At 31.4% G+C, this 21,160-nt stretch overlaps 1 protein-coding gene across 2 annotated transcripts; it reads left to right on the top strand.

Annotated features, from left to right (window-relative positions):
• Positions 1-9,506: 9,506 nt before the first annotated feature.
• Positions 9,507-15,957, top strand: LOC7483642 (serine/threonine-protein phosphatase PP-X isozyme 2). 2 transcript variants are annotated; one of them, XM_002317317.4, is made up of 8 exons: positions 9,507-9,884; positions 11,291-11,443; positions 13,348-13,410; positions 13,484-13,569; positions 14,505-14,580; positions 14,682-14,950; positions 15,024-15,102; positions 15,496-15,957. In XM_002317317.4, the coding sequence occupies exons 1-8, from the start codon at positions 9,744-9,746 to the stop codon at positions 15,544-15,546; spliced, it is 918 nt and encodes a 305-aa protein (XP_002317353.1). In that variant the 5' UTR covers positions 9,507-9,743; the 3' UTR covers positions 15,547-15,957. The 2 variants fall into 2 exon arrangements, with proteins under 2 accessions (XP_002317353.1, XP_024437373.1); XM_024581605.2 differs by lacking the exons at positions 15,024-15,102; positions 15,496-15,957 and having other exon boundaries at positions 14,505-14,602; positions 14,682-14,837.
• The last annotated feature ends 5,203 nt before the right edge of the window (positions 15,958-21,160 follow it).

The following is a 21,160-nucleotide window of genomic DNA, read 5'->3' as shown; positions in this document are numbered from 1 at the left end:
TTGAAGTCCATGTTGAGTTTATATTATACATATTCTAACACCATTAGTAAAATCTTTTCACCTTGACATAATTAACTTAGATAAACATAATGAAGAAGAAGAACACAAATAAACTAGATAAGAACATAGTTCTGATTAAAAGCATAATCAAGAGATTAATGAAAGCAAAACTTAAGCATTACAAAAATATAAAGAAAGAAAGCAAGAACATGATCTTGATCTGAAAACCAAGATGATTAAATACATGGCAAATGCCTCCTTTTATAGGCTAAAATTTGGAACTATTGATTGGTTGACAAACTATTTAGTTGGTGGCCAACCATTGATTTTGTGGCTTGTTTTTGACATTTTTTGCTGCTGGTTATTAACATTGTTAGCTGGTTATTGATATTGTTGGCTCGCCAAAACATCATTGCTAACATCAGAATTTGAGCCCTTTGTTCCATGAAAGCTGTGGGCAATTATCTTAGCTTTCCAACAAAAAAAACCAGAGCTTACTTGGACTTCTAGAACTCAAGATATGAACTGAAAACAGAACAGTGTCTGAGTTGTAGAACAGATTCCGACTTCTCCGTTGTTGCTAAGATTTGAACTTGAAAACGGCAGAATTGAGTCTTGGACTCCGCATGAACGTTTTAGGTCTATGTCTTAGCTTTCCATCCATATAAAGCAGACGAAAATCCAAGGTCTACAGCTCCAGTTATGATCCAATAACCGAATGGTGTTCCAGTTTGAACCAGCATCTCTTCTCTTAGCCATTTCTTTGTTTTCTTTTTGTCTCTTCACTTTCAATAGTCAATCACATCAATCAATCCTTGAATTGTGAGATATACCTGCTTTCAAAACAAACATTTACCATAAATTAAAGATATATTATATTATCATACTTGTTATTATAAAACATGCTTTAGTTAGGAAATTTAATGATACTTTAGTGCAATACGATGATATAAAGCCTTAAGAAGAATGCATTTTTAAGTACTAATCAACCTCAAACTCTAAAAAGACCTGAAGTGGAAAATGAAATGAACCAAACAGGAACTAAGAAGCTTTTGTCAATAGTTCAACTTGTCTATACAAAAACCCACTTGCAATGGAAACTGTCCCAAGTCCAAGCCATATTCAAAGCCCAATAAACTACCTTACAAGAGTAATACTCATAGAAAATATTTCTACTCCAAACCAGAACAACCTTACTATAAAAAAAACCCATAAAAAACCCACAAATGCCTATAAACCTTCACAATCCAAGCTCAAACCTATGCATGACTTAAAAAACATATTACAAATGTGGCAAAAAAGGTCATACTTCCCGATTCTATAAAGTTAATACAAAACTACATGAGCTCCAAATAGATGAATAAATTATTAACCAAATCCAAAACCTTTTCATTGAATCTTCTGATACTGAATCAAGCCCTTTAGACACCCTTCAGACACTTCTGGAGAAGCTTTTCAAATAGATGAATTGGCAACTTCTAATTCTGATTCCAAAACCTCAACCTATAAACAACTCAATGTCTTAACCAGAGACCAAAAATTTATTCTTGAGACCATCAAAAGATTAAATGATCCCTAATTATAAAAATCCTATTTAGACAAGTTGTTGAATAATTTTAACAAACCTAAGACACCCCAGCCTATTCAGAACCATTCCATCTTACCCACAACCAATGTCAACACTTAACTACTATCCCAGAGTTACAGTAAGAAAATCCTCAACAAGAAAAAGAAATCCAAATCTATAGCTATTATCCCAGAGTAACAGTTAGAAATTAAGGCCCTTAAGTCTAAGTTACAAACTCTTAAACAAGCCAAACAAAAAGAATCAAGCCATATTACAACACCTCCTGTCCAAGTTAGAAAGTCAGTTAAATTCTAAACCAGAATCTGAAGAACAAACTCTTGAGACTCATGCATTAGATGCATTATCAAACATCGAACATGTTCCTGAAGATTTTTTAATGTTTTAAAGCAAATTACTTCAAAAAATGTATTTAATAAAAATTACTTTAGTTTTTTCAAAAGACTACAAACTAGAAACTATTGTTTTGTTTGATATAGGTGCTGATTTAAATTGTATCAAATAAGAAATAGTTCCTAAACGATTTCTTCAAAATACTTCTGAAAGACTTTCTGTTGTTACAAATGACATAAATCATACCATTATTCTTAGAACTCCATTCATTGATATAATTACCCTTTACAAAGCCAAACATGACTGCATTACTTCAAAAATTAATGATGTGAGACTTTTTTCCCTTTCCTAGAAAAATAAAAAACTAGAAATCTTAATTTAATCAAAGTATGTTCTATACATAAATATCATATCAATGCATTGATCCATGGAAAACAATTTCATTTACATGATTTAAAAAAAGATGTTTCTTTACAAATAATTGAACATTAGTTACAGAATTCTATTTTACAAAAAATAATTTCAGATTTCCAGAACAAGATCGAACATGAAATTTGTTCTGATCTGCCAAATGCTCTTTGAAAAATAAAACATGTTGTTGATCTTCCCTATGAAGATAACTTTTCTGCAAAGCAAATACCTACAAAAGCAAGACCAATCTAAATGAATGTTGAATTAAAACAACATTGTAGACTTGAAATCCAAGATTTAGAGTTTAAAGGTCTGATCCAGAAGTCTAGATCTTCTTGGTCGTGTGTTGCATTTTATGTCAACAAAAATTCTAAGATAGAAAGAGGCGCACCTAGACTTGTGATCAATTACAAACCACTAAATAAAGCTCTAAAGTGGATTAGATATCCAATTCCAAATAAAAAAAAGATTTATTATAAAAATTGCATTATGCTTTTATATTTTCTAAGTTTGATATGAAATCAGGGTTTTGGCAAGTTCAAATTCATCCTAAAGATCGTTACAAAACTGCATTTACAGTTCTTTTTTGTTAGTATGAATGGAATGTTGGCCATTTGGTTTAAAAATGCACTATCTGAATTTCAAAGGATAATAAATGACATTTAATGCATATTCCAAATTTTGCGTAGTCTATATTGATGATGTTCTTATTTTAAACACTTACAAACATTCTTTCATGTTACAAAACAAAATGGTTTAATTGTCCCCAAATCAAAGATTTCTTTGTTTCAAACTCGTGTTTGTTTTCTCGGCCATTATATCTGTTAAGGTACCATCACACCCATTAAGAGATCCCTTACCTTTGCTAACAAATTCCCTGATAAAATCTTTGATAAACCTTAGTTACAAAGGTTCCTAGGAAGTCTAAATTATGTCTTAGACTTTTATCCTAATATCAGTAGACTTGCAAAACCCCTTCATGATAGACTAAGAAAAAACTCAGTACTATGGTCTGATGCACATACTGCTCTCGTTCATCATACTACAAAGAAAGTCCAAGAAATCCCTTATCTTCATTTAGCCAATCCCTTAGCTCCTAAGATTGTAGAAACATATGCGTCAGAATTAGGGTATGAGGGTATTCTCAAGCAAGTTCAAAATTCCAAAGAACAAAATTTTCAATTTACTTCTGCCCATTGGAATGACTGTCAAAAGAATTACTCTACCATCAATAAAGAAATTCTTTCAATTGTTCTATGTATTACAAAATTTCAAAGCGACGTATTAAACTAGAAATTCCTTTTATGTATTAATTGCTAATCTGTTAAAGATGTTCAAAATATTGCTTTAAAACATATTTTTGCTCAATGACAAACTATATTAAGTATTTTTTTTTATATTGAATATATAAAAAGAGATATAAATTTCCTTCCTGACTTTCTAACTCGTGAATTTCTCTAAAACAGGTCATGATGCCTCTCAAGTCCAAAGATAAGGGCAAAACCTCTTAGTCAGCACCTACAAAACCATAAAAAAAACCCAAAGCACTCCAAAACTTATGGCTTCTGGCATATCTTCTGCAAAACCAATAACTTCTTGATACGATGCAGTTATTGTTGAAGAAAAAGCAATAAATCCTTCAGCGATACAAAGTGACAAAGTACAAAATTTGATAGAAACTCTATCCAAATCTCCAGAATTACTTCTGACCTTACAAACTTTCAGCCAAAAATCCTTTCAAGAGGATAAATCTTTTCAATCAGGTAAAACTTCTAAACTGATTTCAAAAACCCAAGCAAAGTCTTCTTAAAAACCTCTGCTTCAATCTGCAAATCTTTCATTATCCCAAACTAATTTCATGAAAACTTCTTCAAAACCAAAATCTGAATATTTCATCAAAAATAATTTTCAAAATGTTTTAACTATTGAAGATGGATTTTACCATCCTGATCCTCTTGTCACAGCTACAAAACATTGTTTTTAGGATGGTACTTCAAACCTTGAGAAATTATGAAAACACATGCTTACTACATGGTCATCCTTGAAATTTCTAGTTCAATAAAATTTAAACATTTTAACTTTAAACAACACCATACTAAACCATCCAATTCCACCGGTATCATCAAAGATGTCCTTCATCAAACTGATTGGAAACAACCTTTTCATTATGAGATTCGTTTTCCTATCAACTTCCAAACCAAATTACATAAATATTGCCAAACTTATTCCTATTGGGACTACCAACAAGCATGATTTAATGCTTTATTTCTCCAAAAATTCAAAGAAAGTCATTCATGTCTATTTTATTTTGATAACTCAATCAATACTACAAAAATACCAAATTGGTTTCGTCAATGGTGGGATTACTTTGGTTGCATTACCGAACTCCATCACCCACACCCTGTGGTTGAAAAAGGCTACAAACTTTTCAAAAAGAATTTTAGAGGCACAGAGGGAGAAAAGAAATTTCCCCCGATGCTTATGTTCTGCTCCAAATTCTTTGTGCCTTGGGTATGCTTATGATACTTTGACTATAATGACCAAAATACTCATGTAATTTTGATCAGAAAATACAAAGTAAAATGGTGGGACTGTTTTACGGCAGAAAATAAAAGCTTTGAATTTACTGTAATGTTATGGCTTTCTTTAAACAACAGACATGGCATTAAAGAACCACCACATCTACAAGACCAATCTCAATCCCTTTTCCTCACCCAAAAAGCTCATGCCTCAACACTCTTGGCCACTGCCAAGTCTAAAAAAGAATATTTTGAGGTCATGAAAAAACTCCTGGATAGTGGAAAAGGAGAATTTATGTTTCCCTCTTCTCCAGCCTCCTCATCCTCAAGATCATATACTCCTCTAGGTAATGAGAATAAAGATGATTGTTATGACATCTTACCATATTTACAAAATCCATAAAAAAGAGAGTATTTTCAAGGCTTTTTAGGCTCACCTGTTTTGAGCCCTTCTTTTAGGCCTAGTCTTTTTAATTTTCAAACTCTTTTTCCAGGCCCATTGTTGTAGGCCTTTTTCTACAAAATCTCCTGGTGCTACAAAATGACAAATCAACTGTCGATGAGTAAGAAGACAATAAAGAAAAACCTCATAAAATTCAAAGGCAATTTCCAAGATTGTCGTCTTTGTCCAGAAGGAACAAAAACACATGGCCAACTACAACGCGCAAAAAAGAATCTTCAGTCTTTCAAAAGGTCTTTTAGCCTCTTTAATGACAGCTCCATTATAAAAGGAGACCTCCTGAGTTTCAAAAGGCAGAGAAAAAATACACTGAAGAAAACTCTATGTAAACACTCTCCTGTAACCAATATCTCCTATATTGATTTCTATACAAATTTAAGATTCTTTACTTTAAATCTCATTATCCTATTATAAAAATTTTACATTTTCCGTAAATTTAACTATGTTATGTGTTTGTTAGAGGATCTTGTCTTTGACTTGCCTCTTTATTTACATCAGAAATTTGTTCTGTTTTCAAATCCAGTATATCGGCTGGAAACCTGTGACCATATCTTATACTAAAAGAACTAAGGTAAAACCCCAGCTCCGTTATTTTTCATATGAACAATGAAGCAATTGTCTTTTTTTATCCTTTTTGTTTTTAAATTTCATCTTCCAATTTCTTACTTTTGATTAAATCCTTTTTAATTTTTTCGTAATTTTCCTTTAATTTTAGATTGATTTTGAATTGGTCTTCAAAATTTATTTCAGTTTATTTTTTTATAAAATTATCAGAGTCTTAAACAAACATCCTAATATGTGGTTGGTGCTTAATTTTGTGAGTGTCTATTTTTATCATCATTGTATTAAGTAAAAACCATTTTAAAAAAAAATTGTTAAACTTCCACAGTCTACATCATGAGTTTGGCGGTTTAAAAAGTGAAGCTTAGGTCGATCCAATATGTCTTCGTCTCAATATTAAAAACAAAGATGTCATCTTGAAAAAAATTTTAAGCCAAACCAAGCTTTTTATCAATCATATGGGTTATCTTTGGATCCCTCATATCGGGGCAACTTTGACACGGGTTGATTTTAAACCCAGGCTAGGCAAAGGCTTGGGTCAAGAAGTTTCAAGACTTACCTGTTGGGTCGGGCCCTTTTGTTTTCCTTTTCCTTTTCCTTTTTAAATTCAATCTTCCAATTTTTTTTATTGAATCCCTTTTGAATTTTCTTTTTCAATTTTATCCATTTATAATTGGTTCATTTTGAATTAGTTTTCATAATTTGTTTTAGTTTGCTTTCTATGAGGTTATCGTAGTCTCAAACAAATATCATGGTATTTGATTGGTGCTCAATTTTGCAAGTATCCATTTTTGTTATGTTATCATTAAGTAAAAAAATTATTAAAAAAAGTTGTTAAACCTAGTGAATTCGATTCGGGTCATCAGTTTGACGGGTTAAACTGCGAAGCTCGAGTTGATTCAATATGTCATCATCTCAATATTAAAAAAAAAAGTCATCTGGAAAATTTTTATAAAGCCAAACCACACTTTTTAACGACTATTCGGGTTGTTTTTTGACCTGCTAAGTCGAAGACAACTTCCAAGTAGATTAATTTTAAACCCGAGTCAGGTAAGGAGTTGGGTCGGGAGGTTTTAGTATTGACCACCGGGTTAGGTTAATAACAATGCTAATAATTTCATGTGGATTAGATATTTTTTTCATGTTAATTTTTTTTATTCAACCTTCACTGTAACATGTATCAATACACATACACATATATATTAAGTCGCGCTACGTTGCGAATCGAATAAAAAAAATTGAATATTTAAAAAACATTCAGACCATAAATAACTATTTGGTATTGTTATTAAACCTAATTCATCGAATTAACCTTGAAACCCATATTACTGACTCTTTATCTAGTCCAGATTTAAAATTAATCCGTATGGAAGTTGTCTCGACGAGACCCGATCGACTTGGCAGGGCCAAAACCAATACGAACGATGGGTAAAAAGCATGATTTGGCTTAAAAAAACTAAAAATGACATTTTTTTTAATATTGACACGTTGACATATTAGATTGACCCGGGTTTCGTAGCTTAACTCACCAAACCTGTGGCTCGGATCATGGATTCAATTAGGTTTTAATTTTTTTTTTAAGTATTTTTACTTAACAATATGATTACAAAATAGACACTCATAAAATTAAGTATCAATCAAATACCGTGATGTTTATTTGAGGCTATGATAACCTTATAGAAAGCAACCAAAAAATTATGAATATCAATTCAAAATCAACAAAAGTTAATGGATGAAATTGAAAAAAAAACACAAAAAAGGACTCAATTGAAAAAAAATTAGAAGATGTAATAAAAAAGGGGGTTGACCTAGTGGATCAGCTTTGAAACCTCCTCACACAACTCTTTGTCTAGCCTGAGTTTAAAATTAACCAGTGTGGGAGTTACTTGACGTGACTTAGTTGACTTGGCGAGCCCAAAAATAACCCGAATGACTAGTAAAAAGCATGACTTGACTTAAAGGAAAATTTTCAAGAAGCTATTTTATTTAATATTGAGATGACAACATTTTAGATTGACCGGGCTTCACAATTTAACCCTTAAAAAAGTGACATAGATCATGGACTCCTTTGAGTTTAATAACTTTGTTTTTTTAATTAGTTTCTACTTAATGATATGACAAAAAAAATAGACCGCTCATAAAAATAATTACCAACAAAATATTTAGATGTTTGTTCGAGACTGTAATAATTTCATAAAAAGCAAACAAAAAATAAATTATAAAGAATAATTCAAAATCAATGAAATATTGAAGAATAAAATTAACAAAAAAAAAGAAAAAAAAAAGGATTCAATCAGAAGAAAATAAAATAAAATATGGAATTTGAAAGAAAAGAAAGATTATTTACTTAATGATATGATAACAAAAATAGATGCTCACAAAATTGAGCGTAAATTAAATGTTGAGATATTTGTTTGAGACTGCGATGATTTTATAAAAAATAAATTGAAATAAATTATAAAAATTAATTCAAAATCAATGAAATATTGAATGATGAATTGAAAAAAAAAAAAGCAAAAAAAATTCAATCAAAATAAAACAAATTGAAATTTGAAATCAATGAAATATTGAATGATGAATTGAAAAAAAAAAGCAAAAAGATTCAATCAAAATAAAACAAATTGAAATTTGAAAAAAAAGAAAAGAGAATAGCTTTTAGGTCCCCTAGTTCTTTCAATATAGATTATTTTGTAGAATGCTACAAGAAGATCAAATTTGTTTTAAACCTATAAAAATGTCAATGTCTCATGGAATTGTTTGATATTGTTATTAAACCTGAAAATATAATTGTTTTGAAATTTAAAAATCAAATAATATAAAAATCTTCGCGGATGAATATTTAATCTTTCAATATTTACTTCATTTGTAGTGTTTTTGTTTTTCTTAAAGTAATTTTTCTATTAAAATATATCTTGTTTATTCTAGTTAACACAATGTTTTTAACCGGAATTATTGGTTATTAAAAAAATATTTTATAATTATTAAAGCAAGTTAATAAAAAAATATCATAACAATATGTTTATATTTTATATGTGATTTGAAAGCTTAAAAAATCATAAATGTAATAAAATTATATTTAAAATTTTTTAAGATTTTAAAATAATTTGACAATTTATTATTATTATTTTTATTTTTATACCAAATACATAATAATTAAAAATAAATTATTATTATTAAAATTAAAATTAAAATAATATATAAAAATTCTGTCAAAACTGATAATTTTTTATTTTTATTTTTGGGGCAAAATAAAAAGAAATAAAAATTAAGAAACGAAGCGAAGACTAGCCCCACGGACTTGTAATTTTATTTTTTTTGAAAAATAAATAAGTGATAGGACATATATGTTTGCTATAAATAAAATAACGAGACCCTGCTCAAACACACAATCTCAAAATTACATAAATTTAATTTAAAATGATTTAAAAATATATTATTTGATTCTTTTTTATGATTATATATATAATCATCTAGATTCTGATTTCTCCAAACATGGATGAGATATTTTATTTGTAGGTAAAAAAAAAAAAAAAAACTTGACACTTACTTTCATCGAATCTGACTTTCATCAAATCAGATATTGTCGGTACACATTACCGATAATTTGTCACATTCTCTTTAGAGCGTCGAGGGAGAGAGGGCAGGCCACAAAAAAGAAATGAATCAACTAATTAATAATTATAGTTTTATATTAATATTAATAATTAGCTAGCCCGTGGTATTACAAATTATACTCAACAAATACTCGCAGCGAAGAAAAGAAAGCTGCCATCTCTGTTGTAGATGAAGAGATAGAGAGAGAGAGAGAGAGAGAGAGAGTTTTGGAGAAGACACAAAAAGGAAAAAGAGAAATCGGAGAGGAAGACAGAAAGAGATGTCAGACCTCGACAGGCAAATTGAGCAACTGAAGAAGTGCGAGCCATTGAAGGAATCGGAAGTGAAAGCACTTTGCCTCAAAGCTATGGAAATCCTCGTCGAAGAGAGCAACGTTCAACGCGTCGATGCTCCCGTCACTGTACGTTTTATTATTTTTTGAATGTCTTCCTTTTGCTATGTGAGGTAAAAAGCCTGCTGCTAATGTTACATTTGGATTAATTTTTGAAGTCTATTATTGGTTTTGATTCATCATAACTTGGTGTTTTACTCCTAATTCTGACCAATCTTTATTTACTGAAATACTGAATTCAAAATTTTATTTTAGGGTTTTTTTTTTTATATAGAGATGTCAAAACAATCGAAAAACACCTGAAAACATCATCAATTTGGTGATTTTCTTCCTTTTCCACAACACTTTCAACTGCATTACCAAACACACACGAAGTTTTGTAGTTCTTATTTTGAGATTTCTTACTGGTTTAATATGTATTTGAAAAGCTTTTTTCTCTCTAGAGAAATTCAGTATTAGTTTATTATTAATAAGTGTGTGTTTATATATTAAATTTTGATATAAATGTGGACTATGTTTATGCTTAATAGGCACAAGACGTGAACCTTGTTAGTACGATTTTTTTTTTTATGATGGAGTAGTTATATGCCTTTTCTTTTCTTTTCTCTCTTTTTTTTTTTCATTTTAATATGAAATATAAAATATTTCAAGATTTTAACCATTCTATTTAAATAATTAGACAATTATAGAAATAGTTTCGCATCTACTGCGAGTCTGTGTTTTTGTTTTGTGTCGAGACTGTCTGAGTTAGCTGCTCATGCAAAACAGCAGAAGATAATGTTGGACAAGGAACCTTTGGTTTAGGATGACTTAGGTTGGTTGGTACTTCAGTTGTCTTAGGTTGAATTTAGGTCCAAACGTATCGTAATTTGGGTAAGTCAAACGGCGGATTTAGTTCTGGATGAGTCTAGTATGACTTTCTTAGTTCCTTAGCTTGCTTTTTTAATGTTAATATTACATCAGGAGGAGTGACATCTTGTTTCTGAACCCAAAAAAGGTAGCTCCTACTTCAAAGTATAGCAATGAATTTTCTGCCACAAATATATTTCATAAAATGAGGAGCAACCAAGAAGCGTATCTTATGGTTGTTTTCTTTCTGGTTAATTTAAAGTCCTATATGTCTCCTATGCTGTATGTTTAGAAAGATACTACTCAATGGATGTTTTGTCTCTGAATGTATGGGAGTAAAATCTCAGATCGTCACATGGAAATAAGTTTTTACCCCATTGTATATTAATGTTATGTTGCCTACTTCATCTGAGCATTTAGCGGCATGTTGTCTTGTAATATCATTATTAATTTGTTTCACAATGACAAACTTCTTGACATGCATAATTTCTTTTTTTCAAACAGTTTCTCTTTGATTCGTATTTACATAGAATGGTTTAAACAGGATTACTTGGAAGTGTTTATTCTGTATATGTTTCAGGTTTTCAATATCTGTACTAAGATTATACAATTTTCACTGTGCATAGATATGTGGTGATATTCATGGACAGTTTTATGACATGAAAGAGCTTTTCAAAGTAGGAGGGGATTGCCCAAAGACTAACTACTTGTTTCTTGGAGATTTTGTTGACAGAGGATTTTACTCCGTTGAGACATTTCTGCTTCTACTAGCCCTTAAGGTACATATTATTATTATCTATTGGAATTTAAGGTACTCTGTTGAGACATGTATGCTTTTATTATTAACAAGGTTCTTTCTCTTACTGATACACAACGTTTCTTAACTATATTTCTTCTGATTTTTCATCACCCCGCCATTCTCTTTGGAAAGTTTCATGGTCAAATGCCAACAGATTGACTTCCAAAGTATGTCTCCTTTTAGGAGTTGTTTCTGGATAGATTGTAAAAAAAATAAATTTAACTCGTATCATGACTTTTTGGAGATAACACTGTCTGGGAGTATGTTATTTTAACCTTTGCATGTTAGGGCATAACTACAGTTCAGGGGAGTTTTATATTTGATGCTGGTGCAAGGTGTGTGCACCATCCGGTTGATCATGCTTACAATTTAAATGGCATAAGAATTCATGCATAATTGGCAGTTGGTCTAATAATTTGTTCCATTTCTGCCACCTAAGAATTTCTTATAAAAAAGTTAAACTTAAACTGATATAGCAAGATAGTGACTGTTAAAATAGGAGTGTCAGGTTGGGTGAATTTTGCTTTTTTGTTTTTTTTTTTTTGCGCTTCCAATTCAACTTTTCAATTTTTCCAATATCATATCATGACCTGACCCATGAAGTTACAAAACCCAAGTGGTTTTTGAGGCAATTTGGATAATTTTTCTGTGGATAACGCTGATAACCACGAGCCTTGTGGGACTAAATTACAACAATTTTAATCTACAGAAATAAGATGAACAGTTTCCTTCCTCACCTGAATGGAGCATAAGCCACAGCTTGAAAAACAAAAAGGACAAAGAAGAATCACCATCTTACTGGAATATGATGTAAACGGATTGGATCTATTTTACAATATTAATATATAATTCACTGCTTCCAATTAAGTTCCTAGTTTAAAGTTTGAACAATTATACTTTTATTTTTCTAAAGAACATGCCTATCTTTACAAGCAGCATCTAAGGATTATAAAAAGATGACGAGAAGATTATTTATTTTTCATGAGTCCAGCGGCTGAGAAGCAGGGAAACAGAGTGAATGAAGAAAAATATGTATTTATAGGAGGGCTATGATAGGACTTATAAATTTTATTCATGTTGAGGTGGTGCCTTAGGATATATATATATATATATATATCCTGGTCGGGTTGGTTTTAATGGATTTTCAGAATCTTGACCAACAACCTGACCTGTGAAATCCATTTTCTTGCCTTTTGAACCCAAATATATTTGCTACAACCAAAAACCCATCTTTTATGAGTTAGGTGTTAAAGTCATATCTTCAATTTTGTGGACTTTTCAGGAGGTAAAAGCCTTCTCTAAATTAATTTGAGAGCTCAATATCAAAATTGACAATGGTTGTTAAAAAGCTACCTGAACAATAATAATCAATCAATTCAGTAAATGGCATTTTGAGATTCTGTAGTAGCAGGAGCAATAAAAGAAAGTGCTGTACTAAATGGACTAGGGATAGAATGCATTAAGAGATTGGAAATTATGTGTAAATTTGAACTTAAAAAACCCTGGTAGTTCAAAATTTGACATCAATGCTATCGATGTATGAAGACCTTACTAGAAAAAAATGAAGCTGACCAAATTCATTGATGAACTAAAAACTTGAAGCTAGAGGTCAATGAGAAGCAAACCTAATCACTTGATGATCTTCTTGAGACCTTTTTATTTTTATGTCATCATCATGGACTATGGTATCTTACATAAAGCTGCCTAAAAATTGTTGTCTTGGTGGGACTTTCAGCCTGAATTCAAGCTTGCATCGTGAAATTTGGCTTGGTAATGTATAAAATTCAAAGGCATCAGTGATTATTTCTGTTCATTGAGTAATTAATGTTCCATCAATTGTCTTATAATCTCTCTCTTTTTATCTAATAGCTTTTGTATTATCAGGTGAGATATCCAGATAGGATAACACTCATTAGAGGGAATCATGAGAGCCGTCAGATAACTCAGGTTAGATCTGTTATGATTATTCTTGTTCAACTTCTATTTGTTAAAGATTTTGATGTTGGTTCTTTCTTCACAGGTATATGGATTTTATGATGAGTGTCTGCGTAAATATGGCTCAGTGAATGTTTGGAGATATTGCACCGATATATTTGATTATCTAAGGTATGCTAATAATTTAGGGAAATATCCAGAAAATGAGGGGGGGGATCAGGGGAGAGTGAGAGAGAGCAAGATATATCTGAGTTAACAAGGTTGGATGCTATAAAAATCTAGTAAGAACGGAGTTACAACTGAGTTTTCATCAGGTGGTTGCACTGGATGTCCAACTAATGATTGCTGCCTGCTATCTAATAATGGCCTTTCATGTGATGTTCATCATCCAATTGAGGATCATGTGGTACAGTGGTACTTATGCAAAGAGAGTTGCAATTGTGTGAAAGCTATAAGTTTTCTGACGTTGGCAAAATCCATTCTGTGCTGCTTCTTTTCTGCCATGTCAGATTTCTCTTTATCTGGTACTGGGAGTTACTGACAAGTCACAGTTTTTATTAGACATTAATTTACCTCGCGTTCCTTACACCATGGTTTCAGGACTTAGTTGTTACCTTCATACTAGTTGGAACCCTGATTTGATTGTGCTTATATTATGGTAGGATTGGGATAAAGTGTTAAAGCTTCTTTCTTTTCTACTGTCCTGTCATATCATAGCAAAGCTGAGAATTAACGGATACTGACTAGTGAGGTACATACTATTGTCATCTACCTTCTGATGGGTGCCCTGGTCCAACTGTGCTTATATTTTGGTAGGGTTGGAAGAAAGTATTAAAGCTTCTTTCTTATTCCATGGTTTAGTGTGATGTCAGAATGATAGATTTCCATTGATGTGATTCAATGTGGGAATGACTACTTGCCTTATGGACAGAAAGTAAAGTTTTCTGTTAATAAGTTTCATTTATATGTTTGCTTGCCATGTCACTGCAAGTTCCAATGGACCTTCTAAAATCAACTTTAGCACCTGTTATTGTCATTCTTTTTCACCCCATTTAAAATGCTGCTGACAATATTTTTCAATTCTAATTGTGTTGTTGGTTTATCAGTCTGTCAGCACTGATTGAGAATAAGGTTTTTAGTGTCCATGGTGGTCTCTCTCCTGCCATATCAACATTGGATCAGGTTGAAGAATCCATCCAACATGGTTTTTCTTCTCCTTCTGTTATTATTTTTTCTTCACTGAAGATTCGTGGAAGAAACTGCTAACACAACCCATTTTCCAGATCCGAACAATTGATAGGAAGCAAGAAGTACCTCACGATGGTGCCATGTGTGATCTTCTTTGGTCAGACCCTGAAGATATTGTCGATGGTTGGGGGTTGAGTCCACGTGGTGCCGGTTTTCTATTTGGTGGCAGTGTGGTCACTTCTTTCACCCACTCAAACAATATTGATTACATATGCCGTGCTCATCAGCTGGTGATGGAGGGGTATAAGTGGATGTTCAGGAACCAAATAGTCACTGTCTGGTCGGCTCCAAACTACTGTTACAGGTAAATTAGCATGTAAGATTTGCCCCCTTATCTGCTCAATGGTAATGTGCTTTTCCCTTTGAATATGTTGCAGATGTGGTAATGTTGCTGCAATCCTTGAGCTGGATGAGAATCTTAACAAGCAGTTTCGCGTGTTTGATGCTGCTCCACAGGTTTGCATGAACAATCTCAAGAATTTGACCTCGAAATATGTTTTAAACAAATTGCCCATGGCATTTGATCATCAAAACAGCAGCAATATCAGATTTATGCACACAGCCATATAATAGTCTGGATACATCTAATAGTCTGGATACATCCAGTTTCATGAAAAATCGCATTTTTAACTTGGATTGCATATGTTTATTCACAAAATGGACACATTTAATGTAATATAATTACCGCTAAAAAGGATTGGGATAAAGCATTGCAAGTTCCAGAAATGTGTGTAGAAACTTACACTTCCATGCAAGCATTAAAGGTGTACTTGGGTGCTACCTCTTATGCATTGTCAATGTCGTCGTATGTTATTGTAATGAGCACTAAAAGGTTCAAAATGAATGCAGGAATCAAGAGGCGCACCTTCCAAAAAACCAGCACCCGATTACTTCTTATGATATCCGATTACATGAAGTTTCGTCACCTGAGACAAGTGAATTGATGCTGGAGAAAATTTATGGTGAAGAAATCTCAGACACAGGGAGAAATTATTGGGAAGGTTACCCAATGATCAACTCTTGAAATAATCAGCAAGAGTTGTACTTTTTTTTTTCTCGCTTGGATCGTTGGGGTTTGCCTTTCTTTTGCGTCGTTAAATTTCACCTTTTTTTTATTTTTTATTTTTTTTTATGTCAGTGTAACAGTAATTATCCTATGCAATGTGTGATTGGGTCATGGAATATGGGACCCCCTTCCTTCATTTGCCAGGATTGCAGGGGCAGTGGTCTTGCAAAAGAAGGTTGCTACACTTGGATTGCATGTGAAGGCAAATATGAGTTTGGGAAAGAAAAAAAAAAAAAAAAAGGAAAGCAAGGAAACTATTCCCGTGAACATTTATTGAAGATTTTTTAACAGGACCTGACTAGTTCTCATGTGTTCGTGTTTTTATTTATTGTGAGGTGACCAAATTAAAGAGTGATCAATATATATATATATATATATATATATATATTGATGAAAAGGCTTCTCTTACCACCTTTCACCAATCAATCAATCACAACGATGGAATGTAAAAATCATCTTGCCCAAAACTTTGTTTAAGCTCTCAACGAGTTGGATCTGTTCTTTAACTTGAATTCAAGACAGTTCAATGATGATTTGGTTTGGGACATAAGTGATAAGCATGGAGTTTGTGTTTCCCTCGCAAGATAGACACGCGTGGTTCTTGACTTGCGGTAAGAATCAAAGCTATAACAACAAAAGAAACTTGTAATGTTTCCAAGTACTCCTACGAGCTCACGAAGGATCCTCTCACGGTAATTCTTCTTAAACTTGAAGGTGTGCCCAGACTTTTTGTAGTTATTTGTACAGAAGCATGAGATAATATGACGGAAGGAAGTGCACCTTAATGCATCAATATAATCACCCTAAGAACTAGATCCGATCCTCTAGTGAAGGAGTGGGTGATCATATTGAAAACAATCGAGATGAACTCCAGTGATTGATCCTTTTCATGTTAGCCTAGAGGTTGATTGCTATTCTTATGAATTCTATGTTTGGAAGGGGAAAAAAAGTGTGTATTTTTTAAATATCACTCTCAATAAAAGGAATTATTATAGCAAATCAGAGTGTTTTGATCCATTTTATTAATTGAATTTTATTTGGAATTCAAATCAATATCCTAAAAAGGATTTCAAACACAAAAACATATTTCTCTTTAAATTAAATTCAATTTATAAAGTTTCAAATAACCTATATAGATTGAAGTTCCTTCTTCCGTAATAATACCTTAAGACCACTACATTAACGCTATTACATATCTTGTTGAAAAGGAAGAGGTTATGGTATTAAAATAGCCTTAAAGAGGTGATTCTTCTAAACTAATGTGTAAGTCTTTGTGGTTATTTAAATCAACTTTTTAATTTATATTTTTTTATTGTTGAAAAAAAAACTTGTTTTTCTTATGGTACTCTCCGAAATCTCTACTCCTCCACCAATAGACATTACATCTATTGAAATAAATTCAAAGGAAAAAGGCCAACTAAGAGGGTCATTACTAGCCAATATGGTCATTACTAGCCAATATAAAAAAGGTAGTGATCATTCTTACTCTAAAGAATAGTGTTTTAAACAATAAAATCTCTACTGATTATCTGAAATAACTCTTGGAGTACACTCTTTTCTTAGAGCTCAAGGATTTATTAAATCATAATACAAGAAAAGTCTTGGCACATTGCAAAAGGATATTGATCTTTTTTATTAGTACCAAAGAATCTTTTAAATATTAGAAAGAATAATGAAAGTTTAAATATTCAACTATCTAATAGGTTAATCAGTCCCTTAAATATGCTTCTTTACAGGTTTAGTCCCAACATATTTGGCTAGGGTTGCAAAAGAGCTTATCGATGTTAAGGTTGATCTGGCCTCTAGAGTGATTGAAGTTGTGAATCACGTAGAAAAATATATCTTTATAGAAGTAAGTCAACATTACCTCTACTCTTCTTAAATAATAGAGACCATCAAGAAAGATGGTCTTGAATGATCTTGGTGGGGTTTATTTATCTTCAAAATTTTATAAAGCTATAGTTATTAGTTATTTTCTAATGGAATAATGATCATGTATTGTTTTTTATATAAAGTACAACCATAATTTTTTGTTTTTCTTTATTCAAACAATGATGTTATTTTTTTTTATTTATATTAATTGATTGTTTATGAGTTTGAGCACATGCTATATAGAGACATAAATTTGAACAACTTATAACCCAAGTTAAACTAATTATACTTTAGGTATAATCAATATAATGTTGGAGTGATATTAAGGTTATGGTCTCTAAGTTAACCTTATAGTTCCTCAAGGAACTCCCTCTTCTAGCTTAATATTCCAATAAGGGCAATATCTTTTCAAATACTAATCATTGATCGATCGATAGTGTAGTTCCTCATCTTGGTTAGATAGGTGATAGACACCTCTTTTCAGAACTTTGACAATAACATATAGACCCTTATAGTTAGGAGATCATTTTTCATATTTTGAATTATTATGACCAATTAGAAATATGGCCTTTCATACTATATCATTTTTTTTAGAAATATTTTGATCAAACACACTTATTATATGCCCTTTTGACCTTTTTTTTATGTTCTAGCAAATGATCTAAAGCATGAAGTCTTACTTCATCCAAGTCCCCTAACTTAAATAGCTTGACTGAATGATAGTTTGAACTATTTATGTTATACTATACAACCCTTTTAAATGACTGTAGGTTAAGCTTCATAAGTAACATGGCACCATGTCTATATATTAGGGTAAGTGATGAGGTTTCTAAAATAGTCTTCTATAAAATATTATATTCCCATAGTACTTCTGGCAAAGCATCTTGTCATGCCTTAGGATGGAGATCAAAGTCTTATTGGTTGATTTTACTTGCCCATTGGCTTAGGCATAATAGGAATATATTGGACTATTTTGAATTTATACTCCTATTCAAATTACTCCATATCCTCCCCCAATGAATACTAATCCTTTTTTAATAGTAATAGTTTATAGGGGTCTAAACCTATTAATCATTTGTTCTGTAATGAATTTGATAATTATTTCATGGTTGATCAATCGATAAGAAATAACTTTAACCCACTTGGTAAAGTAATTTGTAACTACAAGGATGTTGTTATGTCCTCTTAAAGATGAATGACATATCTTATCAATGATGTTCATTGCTCAACCCCTGATTGGCCATAAGTTGACTATTGCATTAAGTTCTCTAAAAGGTATATGTTAGATTGGACCAAACTATTAATATTATTGGCATTACTTTGCATAACTAATGCAATCATTAGTTATGCATAGCCAATAAAAATCATGATTCGCGATAAGCCACCCCATCTTAATTCTAGAATTGGTGAGCTTCACCAAGTTTTTCAAAAATCAAATATAACCAACAAGACTTATTTTGATTCTAAGTATCTTAGTAGAATCCTAGTCTTATGTCTCCTGTATAATAGTACATTTTGAAGATATTGAAATTCTCTATAGGATCTTGGAAATTAGTCTTATGTTTATAAATCATGCTTATATAAATCAGGTATGAAAATGCATAATATGTAAGACAACTTTAAAATCAACATAACAATTAGCAAAAATAATATTACAAAACTAGTAATAATAAAAATAATTCTTAACTAGAAAAATAATAAAACATAATTATACACAACATAATAATACATCTGAGGCTATCTATGTCTTCTGCGACGATGAGTGGATGAACTAGCTTCATCAATAGCACAACTTTCACCTGTCTGTGTGGTCTTATCCTCCAAGACAATATCATATAGGCTCATTGTCTCTCCTAATAGGTCAAGTGTAGTGCGACATGTCTCGAATCAAGAAGATGCATAATAACGAGCAAGTCCATCATCATCAAGATCACAAAAATCAGTCGCAACACGTTAACTATTATGTAGCAACTATCCAACCTAAAATGAAGCAAATAGAAATTATTAATCCATAAATAAAATACAACAATTTTATCAAAGCCTATAACAAATAACAAATACTTACAACATTTTGAATTTGACATGCATGTAGCTCATAATCCATCTTCTCGCATGAAGGAACTTGCGTTGGGTTAGGTGTAATAATTCGGTGTGTTATACTCAAATACCAGCCTATATATTCCTCCTCATAAATTACAGGATGCACTTCTCTAAAAATAAATTGTTTCCATGCATCCCACATCGATATATGCCAGAGATGATGGGTCATCTAATTATAATCAACGTGTCTACCTGAACAATTAATAGAATGCAGTTGATTGCTTGTATCTATATCCGATGGAATGTATTTCTTAAAGCCAAATTGTTGCATCATACAGTCCGAACAATGCAATTCAACAAGCTCAAAAAAATATGAGGGAGACAACTGATGTTTATAAATTCATAGCCTATGTGCATGTAATAAGAGTGACTACCATATCATCTGCTGAATAAGGATTACATACGACCTATTGAAACATCAACAATGCAATTATTTCTAATCATTTACCAATATCAACCCATGAAAAAATATCTCCCAATATTTATAAACATAAAAAAAATTTCAATATCAACCTATGCAATAATTTCCTAACATTTACCAATATAAAAAAAAATCAAACATCAACACAAGTAATTAATTATCATCATTTACCAACATCAACACACACAATTATTTTAACCGGTTTACCAATATCCAAAAAATCAAACATCAACACAAGTAATTAATTCTCTTCGTTTACCAACATCAACACAAATAATTATTTCACTCTCATAATTTATCAACATACTTGATTTAGTTGTTGTCTATCTAACTCGCTATGATAAAATGACAAAACATAGGTTGGATTATGTTCAAAATATCTACTCTCACACCATCTGTTAATAAATAAGTAATGAAATTTATTAAATAAGGTTTCCATTAAAAATATTATTAATCTAAACAACATAATTTATATGTTTAATAACATATAACTTGTATCCTAATGGAAGTTGTAGATCAACCTTCAAAACCTAGATAAACATAACAGGTGTAGACTCAATTCGTGGTCGCTCCAAGTGTAAATACTCTCACGACCATAGCTTTATGTACAAAAAAAAAACATACAACAATTAGTAACCAACTCAAATATTAAAAAAAACATAATAAAAAAATAACAAACTTATTGCATTTATTTTACATGTAAAAGCAATAAACATCCTCCAACTTGCTTTGATTTCAACAAGCTATCTTGACACATATGCCTATACAAACATGTAAAGATGTATGAACCCCAACTATATAGTGGAATGAACTGGAAATCCTCCAATAATGGTAGGTGGAACAAGGGCACATGCATCCCACTAAGATCCATGAAAAATATAATGTCAAACATGTGAAGTATGTACGCTCTAGCAAACCTGCACAATAGAACATCGAATTCAAATCAAAATACAAACAAATGAATATGCTAATTGAATTATTAGTATGCATTAACATACCATTATAAGATCTTGTCATCATAATTATCGGGTAACTCGAAAAAGTTTTTCCAAATC

This window comes from Populus trichocarpa, chromosome 11, assembly GCF_000002775.5.
Source record: "Populus trichocarpa isolate Nisqually-1 chromosome 11, P.trichocarpa_v4.1, whole genome shotgun sequence".
In the NCBI taxonomy this organism is placed as follows: Eukaryota; Viridiplantae; Streptophyta; class Magnoliopsida; order Malpighiales; family Salicaceae; genus Populus; species Populus trichocarpa.
The sequence above is the reverse complement of the archived record's forward strand: the minus strand, read 5'-3'. Positions and strand labels throughout refer to the sequence as shown.